Source organism: Rhinopithecus roxellana, chromosome 13 (assembly GCF_007565055.1).
Source record: "Rhinopithecus roxellana isolate Shanxi Qingling chromosome 13, ASM756505v1, whole genome shotgun sequence".
NCBI lineage: Eukaryota > Metazoa > Chordata > Mammalia > Primates > Cercopithecidae > Rhinopithecus > Rhinopithecus roxellana.
The window spans coordinates 46,534,493-46,554,476 of record NC_044561.1 but is presented as its reverse complement, the minus strand read 5'-3'; the positions used below and the strand labels follow the sequence as shown (position 1 = coordinate 46,554,476).

Below are 19,984 nucleotides of genomic sequence, written 5' to 3'. Positions count from 1 at the left end.
TTCTGAAGTTTTGATGCTCAGCTATTCCTAGAGCATTATCTTTTCCTTTTATTCTTTTTGAGACAGGGTCTCACTCTGTCTTCCAGGCTGGAATGCAGTGGCACAGTTACAGCTCACTGCAGCCAAGGATCTCTCCTGGGCTCAAGTGATCCTCCTGCTTCAGCCTTCCAAGTAGTTGGGATTACAGGCATGTGCCACCATGCCTGGCTAATGTTTTTATTTTTTGTTGAGACAGGGTCTTGCTGTGTTGCCCAGGCTGATCTCCAACTTTTGGCCTCAAGCAATCCTCCTGCTTTGGCCTTGGGTTTACAGGTGCATTGGTTGCTGGCCTCCTAGAACATTATCTTTTGATGATTTTTTGCTGTAGTGGTCTTGCATATGAGACATAGATGTGCATCGTGGTGGAAGCATTTTGGAGAAGAACTGCAGTGTTCTTTCTCATGTGTGACCTGTCTTGTCTTAATTTGGAGGTGCTACAGGCTTATGTCTGAGGGGCCTGGATCACACCAGCTGCTCTACTCTGGGAGAGTGAGAGGAGATGAGGGGAAAGGCTTCTTCTTCTTCCACTTCCTGCTTCTCCCCTAGATGGTCACACCACTGGACGCTGCAACCTCTTATCCTTAGCAGCCCATCTTAGGGTTCATTTTATTAATTAGTGCCAAGTTCTTAATAGCTTGATCTGAAGATCACCTGCATCACAGCCTCTTGAGGGTCTTTCTGGGTTGTACCCCACACCTGCTGAATCATAAGATTTGGAGGTGGGCCCTAGATGAGTTTGCTGGAGCTGCCATAGCAAAGCACCACAGCCTGGATGTGGAAATAACAGAAATGTATCGTCTCACAGTCGTGGAGGCTGGAAGTCCAAGATCAAGGTGTTGGCAGGGTCGGTTTCTTCTGAGACTGCTCTCCTTGACTTGGAGGTGGCTGTCTTCTTCCGGTATCTTCACACGGTCTTCCCTTTACTTGTCTGTGTTCAAATTCCTTCTTCTTATAAGGGCACCATTTATATTGGATCAGGGCCTACCCATGTGACCTCATATTATCTTAATTACCTCTTTAAAGGCCGTATTTCCAAATACGATCATATTCTGAGCTAACTGGATTTAGGATGTTTGGAGGACACAATTCAGCCTGCAACAGGCCTTGCCTTTGTGATTTAAACAAGCTTCCCAGGGGATTCTCACTCTCCGGTTGAGAGCAGCAATGTCAGTGGCGTAAAATAAAAATGATTAGTTGGCTTTTTTTACTTTTGACATATCAGAGGGGTTTATTTTGTTTCTGCCATTCCCTCCAAGAGTAAATGATACAGGAAGTCAGGGTGCGGATGTCCAGGAGCACAGCCCACAGGCTCTTTAGGGAAGGGAGGCTTTACTTTCTTGGTGACGCAGATCTGAGTGACACAACCTGTTGGAATTCAGGCCCAGCACATGGAGCCACTGAGTTCTTTGCTTCATCCTGATGGGTTCCCAGTATTTGTTGACAACCTCAGGGCTTTGTCCTTGCTGCTCGAAAGCAAGACTTGCAGCTGACTTTTTCTTAGCAATGCTTGAATATTGGGAAATAAAAAGCAGAACACATTGGAACTGTGGGATAGAGATTTTTTCCCCCCAAAGATTCTTTCCCATTAGGCAAAGTAGTTGATTTTTTTAAAAAAAGATTTCATTTGGAATTAGTCTCTGGAGTGTTTCCATAGACAACGGAAGAACGTACAGATTATGTTCCAGGGAAGATGAAGGTAAACAGACTTTCATCAGGGGGAATGTGGTTCTCAGATTTGCTGCTTCGTGTTCATCTTAAAATTGGAACAAGTTGATCGTTGAGTAAGAGCTGATTTTAGCCACCTTTGGTGGTGCTTTGTTGTGGATGATTCTAAATCAAAGTTGAAAAATTATAAAAACAATTATCTGATAGGACCATACAACATTCAGTAGATGTACATGTTAGGATTTGTGAGTGTCCCCTAATGCATTATCCACAGACTTCTTTCTCTGTTCTTAACCCATGCTAAGGTGTATTGCTCCTTTTATGTTAGGAATCTACTTTTCATTAGTGTTGAATTAGTTCACAAAAACTATTTAGAGCAGGGTTTCTCAACAGTGACACTGTTGACATTTTCTGGATAATTCTTTGTTGTGTGGGCTATCCTGGGCATTGTAGATGCTTAACAGCTTCCTTAGGTTGTGTCCACTAGATACCAATAGCACCTTCCCCCAAGTTGTGACAGCCAGAAAGGTCACCAGACATTGCCAAGTTTGGCCCATCATGAGACCCTCTGATTTAGAGGAAAACAGTTTCCACCTCCCAGTTTTGTTATTTCTTTGTATCTCTAATCTGTGCTAGCCTAAGGCATGGAAATAGGAGGTACAGATGATTCTGCTTTTTGATACAAGTGTTCCTGAAAAGCCTTGAGATTATCAAAATCATTGGGATTTGAGAAAAATAGAGTTGGGGCAGGCTACTCTACAGGTATGTATTTAAATTACACCATGCAACTTTTAAACCCAAACTAAAAAAAATTAGCTTAGTGTGGTGGCTCACTCCTGTAATCCTAGCACTACAGGAGGCTGAGGCAGGAAGATCACTTGAGGCCAGGAATTTGAGACCAGCCTGGGTAACATAGTGAGACTTTGTCTTTACAAAAAAATATATACAAATTAGCCAGGTATGGTGGTATATGCCTGTAGTTCCAGCTACTTGGGAGACTGAGATAGGAGGTTCACTTGAGCTCAGGAGTTCAAGGCTGCATTGAGCTATGACTGTGCCACTGTACCCCAGCCTGGGCAACAGTGGGACCCCATATTTAAAAAAAAAAAAATAGTAATAAAAAATAGAAATAACCCTGCAGAACTCCACTCAAATTTTTTAACAATAAGCAACATAAAACTTTATCTTTCTTTTTTATTTTTTTTGTGGAGATGAAGTCTCACTCTGTCTCCCAGGCTGGAGTGCAGTGGCGCGATTTTGGCTTACTGCAAGCTCTGCCTCCCAAGTTCACGCCATTCTCCTGCCTCAGCCTCCCGAGTAGCTGGGACTACAGGCGCCCGCCACCACACCCAGCTAATTTTTTTGTATTTTTAGTAGAGACGGGGTTTCACCGTGTTAGCCAGGCCAAAACTTTATCTTTCATTTAAATTTTTTTGTGACAGGGTCTTGCTCTGTTGCCCAGGCTGGAGTGCAGTGGCATGATCATGGCTCACTGTAGCTTCAACCTCCTGGGCTCAAATAATCCTCCCAGCTCAGCCACCTGAGTCGCTGGGACCATAGGCATGTCCGACTATTTTTTTTTTTATTTTTTTATTTTTAGTAGAGATGAGGCCTCACTGTATTGCCCAGGCTGGTGTTGAACTCCTGGGCTCAAGTAATCCTTCCACCTTGATCTCCCAAAGTGCTGGGATTATAGGCATAAGCCACGGTGCCTAGAAAACTTTATCTTTCAAAAAAGTGTTAGTATACGGCTTTACCTTTGAAAAAAGAAGCAACTGTAATTTGAATGGGTAGAAGGAACACTTGAGACTCCTGAATTATGGAGACAAGGACCACAAGTATGAAATCATGATGCTCAGCAGCACCGTGCAATAAGGACTTGTAAGCAGAGCCCATGGTCAGACTGTGCCAAGAGAAAAAATGTGAAATGAGTGGGCAGGGCATATCAATATGCTTCATTCATCTGTGTGAAAGGATGTAGAGTTCAACAGCTCTTCTATGGTAATGTGAAATATTATAGGCTAGGAAAAGTTGCCCTTGAACCAGTGTGACCTTTCCATTGATCTGCATCATTCTACAAATACTAATCGCAGATAAGCAAATTTGCTTTACAGATTCCCATTGTAGCTGAATAGATTGAACTTGCAAGGGTTGTGCAGTTCACAGGAAGTGTGGCACTTTTTTGTGGTAAGGAAGATGGTGAAAATGGACGGATAGCTTATGTTGAGGTTGAGGAAGAGTCATAAAGTTGTACCCTGGCTTCCCCTGAAATTGATTTCAGTTAGTTGAGAGTAAGTGTTCAGCTAGTAGTTGCTATTAAAGTGAGCCTCAAGTTTAGGTGATAATGGAGGGAATCTATGGAAGCCATCTTGCCACAAGTCTGTGAAATATTCTGTTGCTACTATCTTGTTAGTTTCACAGTGCAATTATGTATGGACCAGGACTCTGGCTTCTCCCAGGCCTTTGTATGTGTGCCATGGATTTCCTCTTTCAGTAGGAACAAGGGCATGGTTGGCTTCTAGAAAAAAAATATAGATAAGATGTGAGACCAAAAATGTATCATTGTTTTTCTTATCCTTAACGTACTTAATGCTGGTATTATATATTGTTTTATCCAAGGGCATGATCTGGAAACTAAATACCGTTTCTAGATTTTTCTGGTTGCATATCATGTGAGACATACTTGAATAAGCTTCAGTCGGACGGTAGTGACTTCCAGTCCTCACACAGTGCCAGGCACAGTTCTGGCCTGGAGGACCGTGTTTGTACTCGCCTCGGGACAGACGAGTCACGAGACCCTATGTCTGTGAAGAGACCTGTAATGAATCAATCTAAAACCCAGAGGAAGGGTTTGAGAGAACTTGAGGGCATGCAGGAAGGAATCCCAGGCAGGCTGAGAAGCTACAATTTAAGATCTTTGTCCTTCTTTAGACCCATCCAAGACTTGAGTCCAAGCCTGGCTCCATTCTCTTTACTTCCTGGGTTCCATGTGCTTTAATTTTCAGCCTCTGACAGGGTGCACGTGTTAGGTTCCACTATGGGTTCTTTTGTTTCCCAAGCACTAAATACTCATGCACACCCCTGTTCTGTTTCCTCAGGATGCACGCTATTTTTCTACGAGAGCGATGGCAGGTCTGGAATAGACCACAACAGCATCCCCAAACACGCCGTCTGGGTGGAGAACAGCATTGTGCAGGCGGTGCCTGAGCACCCCAAGAAGGACTTTGTCTTCTGCCTCAGCAATTCCCTGGGTGATGCTTTCCTTTTTCAGGTTTGTTGGGCACTTCCTTTGCAGGGCATTTCAAACCTCTGAACTGGGTACCTTCTTTTCTTTTTCTTGCCTAGGTACCCAGTCTCCCTCCACTGCGGTGAGATTAATCTTTTGCTCATTATAAAAACAAAAACGGTGAATGACAAAATAAACATCTGTACTAAATTCCAAGAATAGGTATATTCAGAGGTTTTCCAAGTGAAGGCTAAGGAGGGCTATGAGTTGGATGTGAGAAACTTGCTCTGTCATGAGTTGAAGGATATCTTTGTGTGGTCTCAGTACCATTTCTGTTACATTTAAGAAAAGGATCATGAATTTCTTCTTTTAGACGTGATTTGAGCTGTCAAAAATTTTCATTTATAATATGTTCTTTTCTAATATTAATCATAAAGTAAAATAGTGACATCTCAGGAATGACTGGCATCACCTAAACAGTTTCTCTTCCTCATCTGATCAAAACTTTCTACTCAGCATCCTTGAATTTCAACTTTTAAAAAAAATATTTCTCTGCTAACTGCTTCAGGATTAACATTTTCTTTGATATGGAATCTTTTGAGTTTGGATAGTTATAATATACTCAGCAAGAACTTTTTTGTGTTGTTATGTAGGAAGGCTTTCTTTATTGATTCCATTGAAGAATTAATTTCTCAAATCTTTATTCTGTGCTTCCTATGTGCTCTGCATAGTGCTACTGAGCACACCAAGAAGATTTTGACAGTTCGTCTTTTTTTTTTTTTTTTTTTCACCCAGGCTGTAGTGCAGTGGCACAATCTCAGCTCACTGCAATCTCCGCCTCCCAGGTTCAAGCAATTCTCCTGTCTCAGCCTCCTGAGTAGCTGGGATTATAGGCACCTGCTGCCATGCCTGGCTAATTTTTGTATTTTTAGTAGAGATGGGGTTTCACCATATTGGTCAGGCTGGTCTCGAACTTCTGATCTCAGGTGATCCACCCACCTTGGCCTCCCAAAGTGCTACAATTACAGGTGTGAGCCACTACGCCCAGCTGACAGTTCATCTTCTTAAAAGTGTTCACATATAGCAGAGGGGACAGACACAGTAAATCTTTATAATATGGTAAAGCCTAACAATGACTATTAAAGGAAGAACAGGTATAAATGGCGTGACAAAGACAGTAAGAATATAACATGGAAGGAGGGGGCTGGAACAAAGGTATAGAGGAAGGAAATCATTTATTTCACCAAGTTTTTGGCTTTGGCTTCAGAAGCTATTTCTATTTGGACAATTAAAGTAAGAAATATAAAGTGCTAATTTTGATTATGTAAAGACAAAGCATCTGTGTTTTCTTTTTTAAAAATCTGTGATGTAAAACACAGAAAGAAGAGTGTACACAACATAAGTGTACTGCTCAATGAGCTATCATAAAGTAGTTATGCAGCCACCAATTAGGACAAGAAATAGAAGTTTCAGGCACCTCAGCCTCTCTCCCAACCCCACCCCACTCACAAACGCAACCTGCTAGTTGAATTGAGTGATTATGTCTTTTATCATCCAAGCCAAGACACTTTTATTTATCTGGGAATGACTTAATTTCCCCTTCATTTTTGAAGGATAGTTTTGCTGGATATAGAATTCTTAATTGACCATCTTATTTCAGTGCTCTGAAAATGTCATCCCAGTCCTTTCTGGCCTTCATGGTTTTTGAAGAAAAATCAGCTGTTTATCCTATGAGGCTCCCTTGCTGATGTGAAGATCATGACTTTGTCTTTAAACAGTTTGAGTATTATGTGTCTAGGTATTATTCTCTTTGAGTTTACTTTACCTGGAATTTATTGTCTTTCAGATACGTATCTTTTAATATTTTTTAAATTTTAAAAATTGTGAGTACTAGTGGCCACAAAATAAAATGTGTATATATTTATGGGATAGTGTCTTTTGGATCTGTAGATTTATGTGTATGTGTTTGTGTATTTAAATCACATTTGGAAAGTTTTTAGCTATTATTTCTTCAAATAATCTTCCTGCTCATTTATCTTGCTCCACTCCTTTGGTGACTCATGTTCTGTTTACATTAGTATGCTTGATGAAGTCCCACAAGCCTCTGAGACTCTGTGCATTTTTTTTTCATTCTATTCCTTAATCTCACTTGATCTGTCATAAGTTCACTGGTTCCTTTTTCTTCCAACTCAAATCTGTTGTTGAGCTCTTCTGGTTATTTATATATATACACACATTATATATAGTATATATAATATATACTATATATTATATAATATACTACATATGCATAATGCACATAATATACTATATATTATATAATACATAATATACAATGTATATTATATAATATATGTAATATAAAAAATATATATATATAAAAATACATATTTTTTTTTTTTGAGACAGAGTTTTGCTTTTGTTGCCCAGACTGGAGTGCAATGGCACAATCTCAGCTCACCACAACCTCTGCCTCCCAGGTTCAAGCAATTCTCCTGCCTCAGCCTCCCAAGTAGCTGGGATTACAGGCATGCGCCACCAAACCCGGCTGTTTGTATTTTTTTTTTTTTTTTTTTTTTTTTTTTTAGTAGAGGTGCGGTTTCTCAGTGTTGGTCAGGCTGGCCTCAAACTCCCAAACTCAGGTGATCCGCCTGCCTTGGCCTCCCAAAGTGCTGGGATTACAGGTGTGAGCCACTGCACCTGGCCATTTTTTCTTTTTCTTTCTTTTTCTTTTTCTTTTGAGATAGAGTCTTGTTCTGTCCCCCAGGCTGCAGTGCAGTGGTGTGCTGATTTTGGATCTGACTTGTCTGAGACAGTTTCTATTGACTACTAGAATGTCAATAGAAGCAGTCCTCCCATTTTGGTCTCCCATCCCACTTTATTGTTGTTTATTGTTTATTTGCATGTCTCATAAATTGCCAAGTCTCTGCTCAGCTAGTTGAGTAGTCAGCTAATTATTAGAGAGATTTCCTTCAACGTACAGAAGCAATAAATTTCCTAGTCTTTCCTAAGAACAGAAGTTTGCAAGTTCAAGCACATCATCAATGCTCAGGCAGCTGGCTTTCATCTCTGCCTTAGCCTTCATCTCTGCTTTCACCGAGCTGTAGGGTAAGTGGTGTACTGATCACAGCTCACTGCAGCCTCAGCCTCCTGGGCTGTGCAATCCTCCCAGCTCAGTCTCCTGAATAGCTGTGGCTACAGGCGTGCACCACCACACTCAGCTCATTTTTTCTATTTTTGGTAGAGATGGGGGTCTCATTTTATTGCCCAGGGTGGTCTCAAACCCCTGGCCTCAAGTGATTTTCCCGACTCAGCCTCCTAAAGTGCTGGGATTACAGGCATGAGCCACTGTGCCTGGCCTGATTCTTTCATACAAAAATTACATTTCTTTATTGATATTCTCTATTTAATGTGATATTAGTCTCATACTTTATTTCGTTAGACATGGTTTATTTTAGTTCTTTGAATATGTTCAAAATAGTTGCTTGAAATCTTTCTCTAGTACTCAACATGGGACTTCTCTGAGACAGTTTCTATTGACTACTTCTTTTTCTGTGTATGGGCCATACTTTATTTAATTGTTTTAGAGATAGGCTATTGCTCTATTACCCAGGCTGGAGTACAGTGGTACAATCATAGCTCACTGTAACCTTGAACTCCTGGACTCAATCAGTCTTCCCACCTCAGTCTCTCAAGTAGCTGGGACTACAGGGATGCACCACCATACCTGGCTAATTTTTTAAAAATATTTTTTAAAGACAGAATCTTGCTATGTTGCCCAGACTGGTCTCAAACTCCTGGCCTCAAGAAGTCCTCCCATTTTGGTCTCCCAACCCACTGGGTGATAGGCATGAATCACCATTCCTGGCCCATACTTTATTGTTGTTTACTGTTTATTTGCATGTCTCATACTTTTTTGTTTTAAATTGTATGTTTAAAATAATATAAATGTGGCAACTCTGAAAGCAGATCCACCTCCCATCCTCCAGGATTTGCTATTGTTGCTGATTATTGGTGGTGATAGTGCTTCTTTGTTTAGTGACTTTCCTGAAATCTGTAAAATATTTAGGCTTTGTCATGTGTGTCCACTGAAGTCTCTGCTCAGCTAGTTGAGTAGTCAGCTAATTATTAGAGAGAGATTTCCTTGAATGTACAGAAGCAGTAAGTTTCCTAGTCTTTCCTAAGAACAGAAGTTTCCAAGTTCCTGCACATCATCAATGCTCAGGCAACTAACTTTCCTCTCTGCCTTAGCCTTCATCTCTGCTTTCACTGAGCTGTAAAGTCATACGGTGAGCTTAGGAACTTCTTGGGACTATCTGGGCTTGTGGACAGCCTTATACGTATTTGTGACTGTATTAGTCCATTCTCATGCCGCTAATAAAGACATACCCGAGACTGGGTAATTTATAAGGAAAAGAGGCTTAATGGACTCACAGTTCCACATAGATGGGGAGGCCTCACAATCATGGCAGAAGGCAAAGGAGGAGCAAAGTCCTCTTACATGGCAACAGACAAGAGAGTGTATGCAGGGGAACTCCCTTTATAAAACCATCAGATTTCATGAGACTTACTATCACGAGAACAGCATGGAAAGACCTGCACCCATGATTTAATTACCTCCCACTGGGTCCCTTCCACGACACGTGGGAATTATGGGAGCTACAACTGAAGATGAGATTTGGGTGGAGACACAGCCAAACCGTATCAGTGACCTTACAGATTACAAGGACTGTGTCATAGCTTTTCAGAGCCTTTTGTGGAAATTGTATTCCCAGCTTTTCCTCAAGTTTCTTGGTCAACTTCTCATTTGCTGGACTGTTATCACTGCTTCAGGCGACTGCAGTGTTAAACAATTGTCGTTAATTGTTTTTCACAAGCACCCCCTGGAGTGAAGAGTGTTTGCATGAATGAGGTCTGAGTCAGGTCAAATAGCAACAGCTCTGTGAAGAGGTTTTTCTGGGACCTGTTAGACAGGTTGCTTAGTGATGGTTCTCTGAGAAAGGTGTTTTGGGAAAGATACAGAGATCTACCTTGGAATGCCATGTTTAGTTCCATGTGTCAGACTTGAGGAAGATCGTTCCCTCTTGTGGTGCTACACAGCTGGTTTTCATGTGATTGTATAGATGAGGAGACAAAGATGGAAACAGAGCGATTTAAAATATCACAAAACTTGCTGTTTTTACTGAGGTTCAGCCATTTGTCTTTAATAAATGCAGCTCAGATTGTTGCAGAACTTAGATGAATTTCTGGAATTGTGAAAAAGTTGATTTTGACCATTTTTTACCACTGTTCTTGTTGCTTTTGTGAAGGAATGGCTCTTTGGAGGTTCTTAACCCTCCTACCCCACCCCAACCCCCATTGATGTTGATGGCATTCACTAGGACACTTTAGACAGTAGACACTATTAACAGATATGCCAGCATACCAGGTATAAGTGGCGACAGTCCCAGGCCAACTGGGACATATAGCAACCATTCCATAGGTACATCTGAGTTGTTCCCAGGTGTTAAGGATCACAAGCAATGTTTTTGTGAGCACTCTTGTACCTGTTCTCAGATTATGTTTGTCCACATTTCTGCTGGACAAACATATATACCTAGGAGTGGCATGGAGGGTCATGGGTTAGGCACATATTCAGGATATGCCAGTTTTCAAAATGATTAGTGTGATTTATACTCTCATCAGCAGCCTAGGAGAATTGTAGTTATTCCTCATCTTTGCCAACTTGATATTGAGATTTTTAAAAAATCCTTTTTAAGATATTAATGTGAAATTGAGTGCATATTCATGCACTTAGTGACCATTTCAATATCATCTTTTGTGAAGTGCTTATTTTACTTTCTTGTCCATTTTTTTTTATCAGAGTTTCTTTGTTAATGATTTATGGCAACTCTTTGCATATTTTGTATATCATCTGTGTTGATTATATTCATTGCAAGTATCTTTTTCTACTCTGTGGCTTGCTTTTTACTCTCTTAAGGGTGCCATTTGTTGCCGTGAAATTTAATTATAACCCATGGTCACTTCTCAAGCCTTTCTTAATGGGAATGCTTTGAGTATCTTGTTTTTTAAATCTACATGCTATAGCGTTATGAAAATTTTCTTGTATATATGTTATAAATAATTGTTTTGGCTGGGCATGATGGCTCATGCCTGTAATGTCAGCACTTTATGGGACCAAGGCAGGCAGATCACTGAGCCCAGGAGGTTGTGACCAGCCTGGACAACATGGAAAGACCCTGTCTCTACCAAAAAATAAAAATGAAAAAAATTAGCTGGACATGATGGCATGTACCTGTAGTCCCAGCTAGTTAAGAGGCTGAGGTGGGAAGATCACTTGCTCCAAGGAGGTCAAGGCTGCAGTGAGCCGTGGTTGCACCATTGCACTCCAGCCTGGGTGACAGAGCAAGATCCTATCTAAAAAAAAAAAAAAAAAAAATTGTTTTTCTGCATCTGGCATAGTTTCTATTTGTTAATTGGAAATCTTGCAAATGAGGGAATGTCTAACTATCTGACAGCAACAGTAACATTATTGTGAGATCAGTGGCTGTGTTTTACTTAGCCCTTATTGTATACTACCATCTTAATGTGAGTCACATGTAATTCTTAGAGCAGTAGTTAGTTGGATTATGTATCCACATTTTAACCCATTGATGCGTGTTGTATACCCCATTTGTTGAAGTCGAGGCTTACAGAAGCTAGTAATTGGACCCAAAGTCACATACTTAACTCAAACCAAGCCTCTGTTTCTCCAAACCTTTTATTGTCTGAGTATACTATTTGTCCTATCATGATTGACCCTAAGAAGAACAAGGGTAAGAGTCACTGGCTACAGTAAAAAGGGACTAGCTTTTTCTCAATCCTAGAATTAAGCTACTCATTGGAAATATTTCTAAAGTGAAACCTAATTTTGGTCCTGCCTTGCCTCACTACACAGGTTAGATGATTATCAGATGGATTTCAGAAAGGCTCCCTTAAAAATTTGTTTTTAACTCTCAAGTGGAACCAGAAGGTTTTCTTTTTCACTTACACATTTCTGATGTGAATTCCTTTTGAAAGGACCTTCATGGCCATAAAATTGCTAGTAGAATGTGAATAGCCAATAGATCACATGGAATAAACTTTTTTGTATGTGACAACATAGGATCTTATTTTTGAAAACCTTTGTGTTTTCACATACATTCTCTCTTTCAAAGAGAATGTTTGAAAACATTCTCTGCCTTCTGCTTATTATAAATCCATGTAACTCTGGAGCAGCCAAATCAGAATGAAACCTGTGTGTGTAGGGGTGAAGCTAAAGCACAGGCGATCAGCCATGATTATGGAAGTAATTTGTAGGTTATTCCAGCCCCAGGGCTCAATTCAGTGCACACAGCTTCCAGAGCCTGTGTGCTGCTGATTCGACGCTGTTACTCAAATACCCACAGACTCACCCATGGAAAGGAGATTCATGTTACCAACAAAAGTAGGAAAGGAATTTTTGTGTGTGAGGTCGGTGGAGGGTGGGAATGAGCAGGAATGTTGGAGCCGGGTATATGGAAGAAGTGCTAAGCTGTCTGCACTATTTTAATTTGAGTTCTTTCCTTTAACTTGAAGCCAGAGACAGTACCTACCACCTACAAAGTACAACTTCCTATTGGGCCTTCATTCATTCATCACCTTAGGATGTCACATACAATTCCAAAAAGCTCACCCACCTTTATGGTAATATATCCTAATATTAGTTATTAATTTGTCTGTTAAACGCCTTGGGAACTTAGCTAGCAGGCAAATAAGAAAGATAATAGAGTAGAAAATCATATGCTGTTATATATCTAAAGGGGTATAGAAAATGTTATCTCTAGGAATTGATTGCCTTTCTTTCCATAGAAAGTTTTCTCATCATTTACAAAGTCACTTGTGTGAGGGTATTACATGCATATTAAGAGACTCGTATGCCATTAAGTTGAGTTGAAGATTAAGTATGATGATGATGGTGTCTGATAGATAGCAAACGCTTAACAGTTACCATTTTAGTAATAAAGAAAAAAAGACCATTCCATGGGCTCCTCTTAAATAAGCAACTTTACAGAAATTTAAGTGTGGCTTCACTGTGAAAAGGCTAAGGTCTTGAGTTTCATCACGGTCTAGAGAACTACCTTGGAAGCCATGTCTGGCTATGTGTGTCAGACTTGAGGAAGGTCATGGCCGCATGCCCTGGACAAGGGCAGCCAGGCTGGGGAAAAAGCTGTAAATCATCTTTCACAAGGAGGTGTCAAGTGGACTTGTAGAAAAGACTTTAGTGGAGATTTGGCATCTTGACCCAGTGCCCCTCTCAAAGGGGATATGGTCCCTGCAAGACACTGGCCAACAGGTGAGCCTACTCTCTGGGCAGCATCTCCCATTCCTGGAGATCTCCCAGCTTTCAACCATCGGTTTTGTTAGGCAGCCGTAAGTCCTAGAAAGTTTTTCATCATGTTGAGATAATATGTTCTTTCTAGTGAGTCTTGCCATTTCTCTTTGTTTCTGTATTCACCCCCAGAGTCCTGTGTAAGTCTTCTGCTTATCCTTACTCATCACCTTTTTTTTGTTTTGTTTTTGGTTTTTTTGTTTTGTTTTTGTTTTTTTTTTTATATTCTTCTTCTTTTTTTTTTTTTTTATTATACTTTAAGTTCTAGGGTACATGTGCATAACGTGCAGGTTTGTTACATATGTATACTTATGCCATGTTGGTGTGCTGCACCCATCAACTCGTCAGCACCCATCAATTCATCATTTATATCATGTATAACTCCCCAAGGCAATCCCTCCCTCCTCCCACTCATCACCTTTTAGATACTTAAAAACAGCTTTCATTTACCTCCTGCCACGTCTCTTTGGGCTACCCTGCATAAGGTTTCCAAGCCATTCTCCCTGTTCTTACTTGTAAGCATGCCCAGGAGCTCAGCATCCTGTGTGAGCCTCTATGTGGTCTGCCCCATGCAGCCTGCGGTGAGGTTCCTATTGTCCTTGTTTCCTCTAGAGTCCATTCCTTTTATTAAAAGCCACATCAAACTGTTGACCAGACTGAGCTCGTGGTATCTTAAACCCTCAAAATCAATTCTTACCCAACAAGACCTTCCCCATCTTATTTTAATAGATTTTTTTTTTCAAAAACCCAACTCAGAACGTAAATGTACCTCTTTGATATGTTATCCTTGTAGCTTTTATCCTTCTAATAAACTGTTGAAATCCTCTGGGATCCTTATTTGATCTTCCCTGGTGTTTATATTCCTCTTAACTTCACATTATCCACTGATATGACAAGCTGAGTGCGAGGTCTTCGTTCTCTTTGTTGGTTTCTGTGTTGACTTACTCTGTAGTTAAGTCCTGTTTTCCCCACACTGTAGATTATATCCCTGCTCCTAGCCAGCCACTGTAGAAATATTTACCTTTGATTTTGGCATGGATTAGTTGTGGAGAAGGGCCAACTCCAGGATATGTGGAGCCCCAGGAAAATATTTTTTTATGGAGGCTTTATCTATATAAAGAATTTGGCTCACCCTGGATCAACTGTCAGCACCATTCTGGTGGCCCAAACTCAAGCAATCTGGTGAAAGAAATACCACACAGGCTGGTGGGTGCAACTCACTAGCCACAGACTCAAGTTCAAGAGCTTTGGGCATCTTTTTGAGACCGCATAGCTGGTACAGGGTGAGAGAACTCCCCGAAGGGGCGAAACCTCCTGAAACTTCCCCTTTCCAGGAGCCAGAGGGAGACTTAGAAAATTTCAAGAAAAACCCTCCCAACTATGGGACCTCCTGAGGTGGAGAGCTCTGGCAGGGGCCCCACTTGCCTACCTCTAAGGAGACTATTAATGGAGAATATGGATATTGAAGTGCAAAATGAATATACAAGGCTGGAAATCAGTTGGATTTTATGCCTTCTTGTGGGTGCCTCAGAGGTTTCCCCACACTGCAGAGGTATAATTGTGGTTGAGCTGGATCTTCCTATACAATTTCTATACTGTTATGTATCATGCAAATTATGTTACTAATGGTATTCTTCCTTTTTTTACATTAGTTTAAATTTGTACTAAATCAATATCATCATAGTTTAAAAGAATTCAGCTAACATTAAAAGGCTTAGAGTGAAATTATTTTCCTCCTTTTGCCCTCTTCGCCTCATGAGGCTTATTCCCTAGAAGCAACTATACAAAACTATTTTAGCTGATGTTTTTGTTTCTTTGTTTTCTTGCATTTGCTCTCATTTCTCATTAACATGTTTATACTGCTATTTCTAATGGATTTTAGGTACTACTGACTTTCTATTATGATAGATGAACATTTAGCTGTGTTAGCTGTAAATTCTTCTTTCCTCGTCTTCCCATATAGGTATATGAACATTTAGGATTAAAGCACTAGTCAGTGTTATTACATTGTTATGACTATATAAATAGTATTGGCTGCAGAGTCAAGTAGTGTACTGTGATCTTATTTCTTTTCTGTAACAATGTCTTATTTGTTTGTTTTTTTCTGTAGTTAATAACTGCCCTCTTTTTTGTGGGGGGGAAGGCCCATATTGCTTATTTTCCTGGTTTTGTGGCAGTGATATTTTCTAAATCTCCAGCATGTTAGCTGTTTCATCAGTGATGTTTTCCTTTGAAGCCTGCCCTCCCTGGCACATTGTCCTGCTCACATATGGCTGCTCTACGTGCCCCATGTACAACAGCCTCCCTAGAATTACCAGCTGCTTCTTTTTCATGAAAATAACCTGTAGTAACTTACTATAAAATCCTGCATATTTTTAAATGTCTTCATTCTACCTTTTACTTGCATAATATTTGAGTAATTTGGAATTTTGGCTTGGAGATCATTTCCCCTTGGTTTAATTATTTTCTGATAATGTTCTCATTTCTGATTAGCATGTGTGTGTTTTATTTATTTTTTCTCTTTGAATCATTTAGCATCATTTCCTTATCACTGGTATTCTGATCCTTATTTAGTGTATACGCTGCTGAAGCAAGCACAATTTCTTTTCTTTGGTTTTTTTTTTGGAGACAGGGTCTTACTCTGTTGCCCAGGCTGGAGTGCAGTGGTATAATCATGGCTGATTGCAGCCTCAGCCTCCCAGGTTCTCCCACCTCAGCCTCTCAAATAGCTGGGATGACAGGTGCACACCACCATGCTTGGCTAAATTTTGTGTTTCATGTAGAGATGGGGTTTTGCCATGTTGCCCAGGCTGGTCTTGAACTCCTGGGGTCAAGTGATCCACCTGCCTTGGCCTCCCGAAGTGCTGGGATTACAAGTGTAAGCCACTGCACCTTGCTGGTGTTCTGATCCTTCACAGTGATTTCCTTCTATTGACATTTTAATTTTGGTTATTTTTTTTAATTCCTAAAAGAAGCTTTCTCTCCCTCCTTCCCTCCTTCCCTTCTTCCCTCCCTCCCTTCCTTACTTCCTTCCCCACCTCCTCCCTCCCTTCCCCCTTCCCTCCCTCCCTTCCCCTCTCCCACTCTCTTTTCAATTTCATTCTTCCTTTTTATTGTAAACTGTACTTTTCCTTCACTTGTTTATAGCTTTAGATTCTCTTGCATCCCCTTGTGTAGATTTTAGGGAACCTTTCTCTGTTTCAGGCATGGCTTCTCCTTTCTCCTAGTACAGTTTCTCCTGTGTGCTTTAGTCTCTGCCTTTCATCCTGGGGGCTTTCAGCAAATATCTGGTGATCCTTGACTGTTTGGTCATATTTACATGTGAGATACGAAAAAGCTGCTTATATCATCTGTGCATGTTAGAAGTGCTGGGGCCTTTCATAGCATGGACAGATAGTAAGTGGCCTTGTGGAGAGACTCCAGTTGACCATATTTGTGAGTCTTTTCTTGGAGGTGACTGAGCTTTGCCAGAGATGAATCCTGCCACTGCCCTCCATCAGGCAGGCTGCCATCTGTTTGCCTCTTTGCGACACACAGCCCGTTTCCCTTGTGTCTGTCTTCCTGGAGTCTTCTCCAGAGAATGAACCTGGTGTGGGTGAGGGTGAGAAGGATCCATTATATCACTATTTTCAGTGGGGGAGGGGAACCTCAAATTTAAAGTTGTTGTTGTTATTGTTGTTGTTGTTGTTGTTTTTGAGACGGAGTCTTGCTCTTGTCGCCCAGGCTGGAGTGCAGTGGCACCATTTTGGCTCACTGCATCGTCTGCCTCCCAGGTTCAAGCAATTCTCCTGCCTCAGCCTCCCAAGTAGCTTAGATTACAGGCATGCACCACCACACCTGGCTAATTTTTATATTTTTAGTAGAGATGGAGTTTCACCATGTTGCCAGGCTGGTCTTGAACTCCTGATCTCAAGTGATCCCACCTCAGCCTCCCAAAGTGCTGGGATTACAGGCGTGAGCCACCATGCCTGTCCTTAAGTTCTCTTTACAGATATTAAAAATAATAGCTTAAATAAGTCTCATGTAAACAAAATATGATGAGTGTAGAATCAACAAGAAAAAAGCCTTTTAAGAATTCACAGTGGAACTTTATTCCAGAATAATCTAGCCTCTTAAAAAATGGTAACTTTCTTTTTTTTTCTTTTAAAATGAAAATGTTTAACCTACTTTGCAATTATTCTTGTGCTTCTATAAACTTGGATTATCCAAAATTTTAATTTCCTAGATTTGGCATACATTCCCTAGTATTTCTTGTGTTTAAAATGAATTTCCCTTTTCCTGCCACTTACGTAAACCATTGATTATCTGAAATCACCAAGTGTCCTCCATGCCGTTGGATAATTGAAGCTGGATCTATTTAAATACATAATGAAGCCCTGAGCTTCATCTTATCTCTGCACTCAAAGGGGCTGTTATGCAAAATGCATTTTTTGCTGATTATATTTGTCTGTTGGCAAGAACTTTGCTTATTCCCTTCACTGAACTGTATACAGTATTTATAGCATCCCCAGAAGGCAAAGGAAGAATCACAACATTCATTCTCTCTTTACCTGTTTGCTGCTGTTTGTTTAATGGAAGGTGATTTGTGGTTAGCAAGTTGAGAGGGTACCATTGGGTGGTCTCTCCGTCCTGCCTTTTTGACCTCTGTATTCTGACGAAGGGACCCTTCATGAATCTGATGTCCCTAACTAACCTTGCCTGGTTCAAGAAGGGGAGGCAAGGTTAGTGGCTTCAAATGGCTTTTTCTAGCATGTCAGAATTTATATCCTGGAGAGACCTTGAGGAACAACATTGTGTCCCGTCAGGAGTCGTGAGCAGTTGAGGTGTTAAGCCAATGAATGGTCAAGAAATGTTGCAAGACTTTTCTCCACCCAACTAGCTGTTGAAAGCAGTCAATGGAGAGTTCGTCTCCTCTCTTGTGGACACATAGCTCCCTGCGTGCCACTGCAAAAGGACAAAGTTTGCAGAAAAGCTCATTTATTCAGTTGTCCTTCTGAGAAATTGATTTGGCTTAAAGATAGAGAATGGTAGAGGCTGTCATTTTATGTAGACAGGACAGTGGGAGCAAAAGTTCTCTCTAATGGAACTGCCTTCAGCCATTGACAGGTTTTAAAAAAGTTTGGGAGAACTGAGGCATACTTAATAGTGAAAAGGGCTGATGGCTAAATTTTTCATACAGCTGTCATCACACATTTCTATATATGTTTCTCTAGGTTTGGGGGCTCTTTTTATTTTATAATTATTTTTTCTTTTAAATTGTGGTACACCACATATAAAATTTACCATCTAGCCATTTTTAAGTGGACAGTTGAGTGGCATTAAGTACATCCACACTGTTGTGCAACTGTCACCATTATTAATCGCCAGAACTTTTTTTTTTTTTTTTTTTGAGATGGAGTCTCGCTCTGTCACCCAGGCTGGAGTGCAGTGGCATGATCTCGGCTCAGTGCAACCTCCACCTTCCAGGTTTAAGCGATTCTTGTGCCTCAGCCTCCCGAGTAGCTAGGACTACAGGCATGTGCCACCATGCCCAGCTAATTTTGTATTGTTAGTAGAGATGGGGTTTCACCATGCTCAGGCTGGTCTCCAACTCCTGGCCTCAAGTGATTTGCCCGCCTTGGCCTCCCAAAGTGCTGGGATTACAGGCATGAACCATTCTGCCCAGCCCATAACTCTTTTTCATCATGCAAAGCTTAAGCGCGGTCCCCATTACTTAACCACATTCCATATCCCCTTCACTCCGGCCCCTAGCAACCACTGTCTGTCTTTGTAAGTTCCAGGATAGCTGCTTTGCCAAAATTAAATATGTACCATTCAAAGATGTTTAACTTTGGTCAGCTTCCTTCATTTTTACTTCTTAAGTGGAAGACAAAGGTGGAAGACAAACTCTCTGACGTCAGAATGGAGTGTGTTGCTATTGGCTGAATTTGGCTGGGGTCCGCACAGGGGGAGGAAGAAGACCCACTTTCATTAAATAAGGAGAGCAAAAGGCTGTTGTTCCACAGAACATACCAGATTGTGGTCTTTCTTGGGCTTCCACGTGCACTACACAGACTCCTTTATTTTTGAGACATCCCCTGTTTTGCAGTGGAATTCTTACTTTGCTGGGAGATCAGTCAGGATGGGTAGAATTATGCTGAAGTAAGGAGCACTTAAATCTCAGTGCTTTAACATGCTTTCTCCTTCCTGGCGTGATCGAGGCTGGCTCCACAGCCGTACTCATCCTAGACTCTTTTGGATCCAGGCAGGTAGAAGCTCTATCTTGACACAATGCTTCCGTGACTGTGGCAAAGGGGCAAAAGCGAATCAGGCTTTTGTTGAGTAGTGATGTCACTTCTACTGACATTTTACTGGCAAAAGCCAAGTGCCATGGCCATGCCTGGCTTCAGAGGGGGTCAGAAAGTTCTATTCTCCCATATTCCCAGAATGAGAAGAGCTCAAAATATTGAATGGTCATGCCTATAATCCCAGCACTTTGGGAGGCCAAGGCAGGGTGATCACCTGAGGTCAGGAGTTTAGGACCACCCTGGCCAACATGGTGAAACCCCTCTCTACTAAAAATACAAAAGTTAGCTGGGTGTGTGGTTCCTTAGTAGCCTGTAGTCCCAGCTAGGGAATAGGGAGGCTGAGGCAGGAGGACCACGTGAACCTAGGAGGCAGAGGTT

The 19,984-nt window shown here is 41.1% G+C and overlaps 1 protein-coding gene across 3 annotated transcripts in view; it reads left to right on the top strand.

The window, feature by feature from the left end:
• TIAM1 (TIAM Rac1 associated GEF 1) overlaps window positions 1-19,984 on the top strand; it is a 230,278-nt gene that overhangs the window by 95,140 nt on the left and 115,154 nt on the right. For all 3 annotated transcript variants that reach the window (XM_030914607.1, XM_030914608.1, XM_030914609.1), the window contains one exon: window positions 4,803-4,975. In XM_030914607.1, coding sequence (XP_030770467.1) covers window positions 4,803-4,975 — 173 coding nt within the window. The remainder of the gene's footprint in view (window positions 1-4,802; window positions 4,976-19,984) is intronic.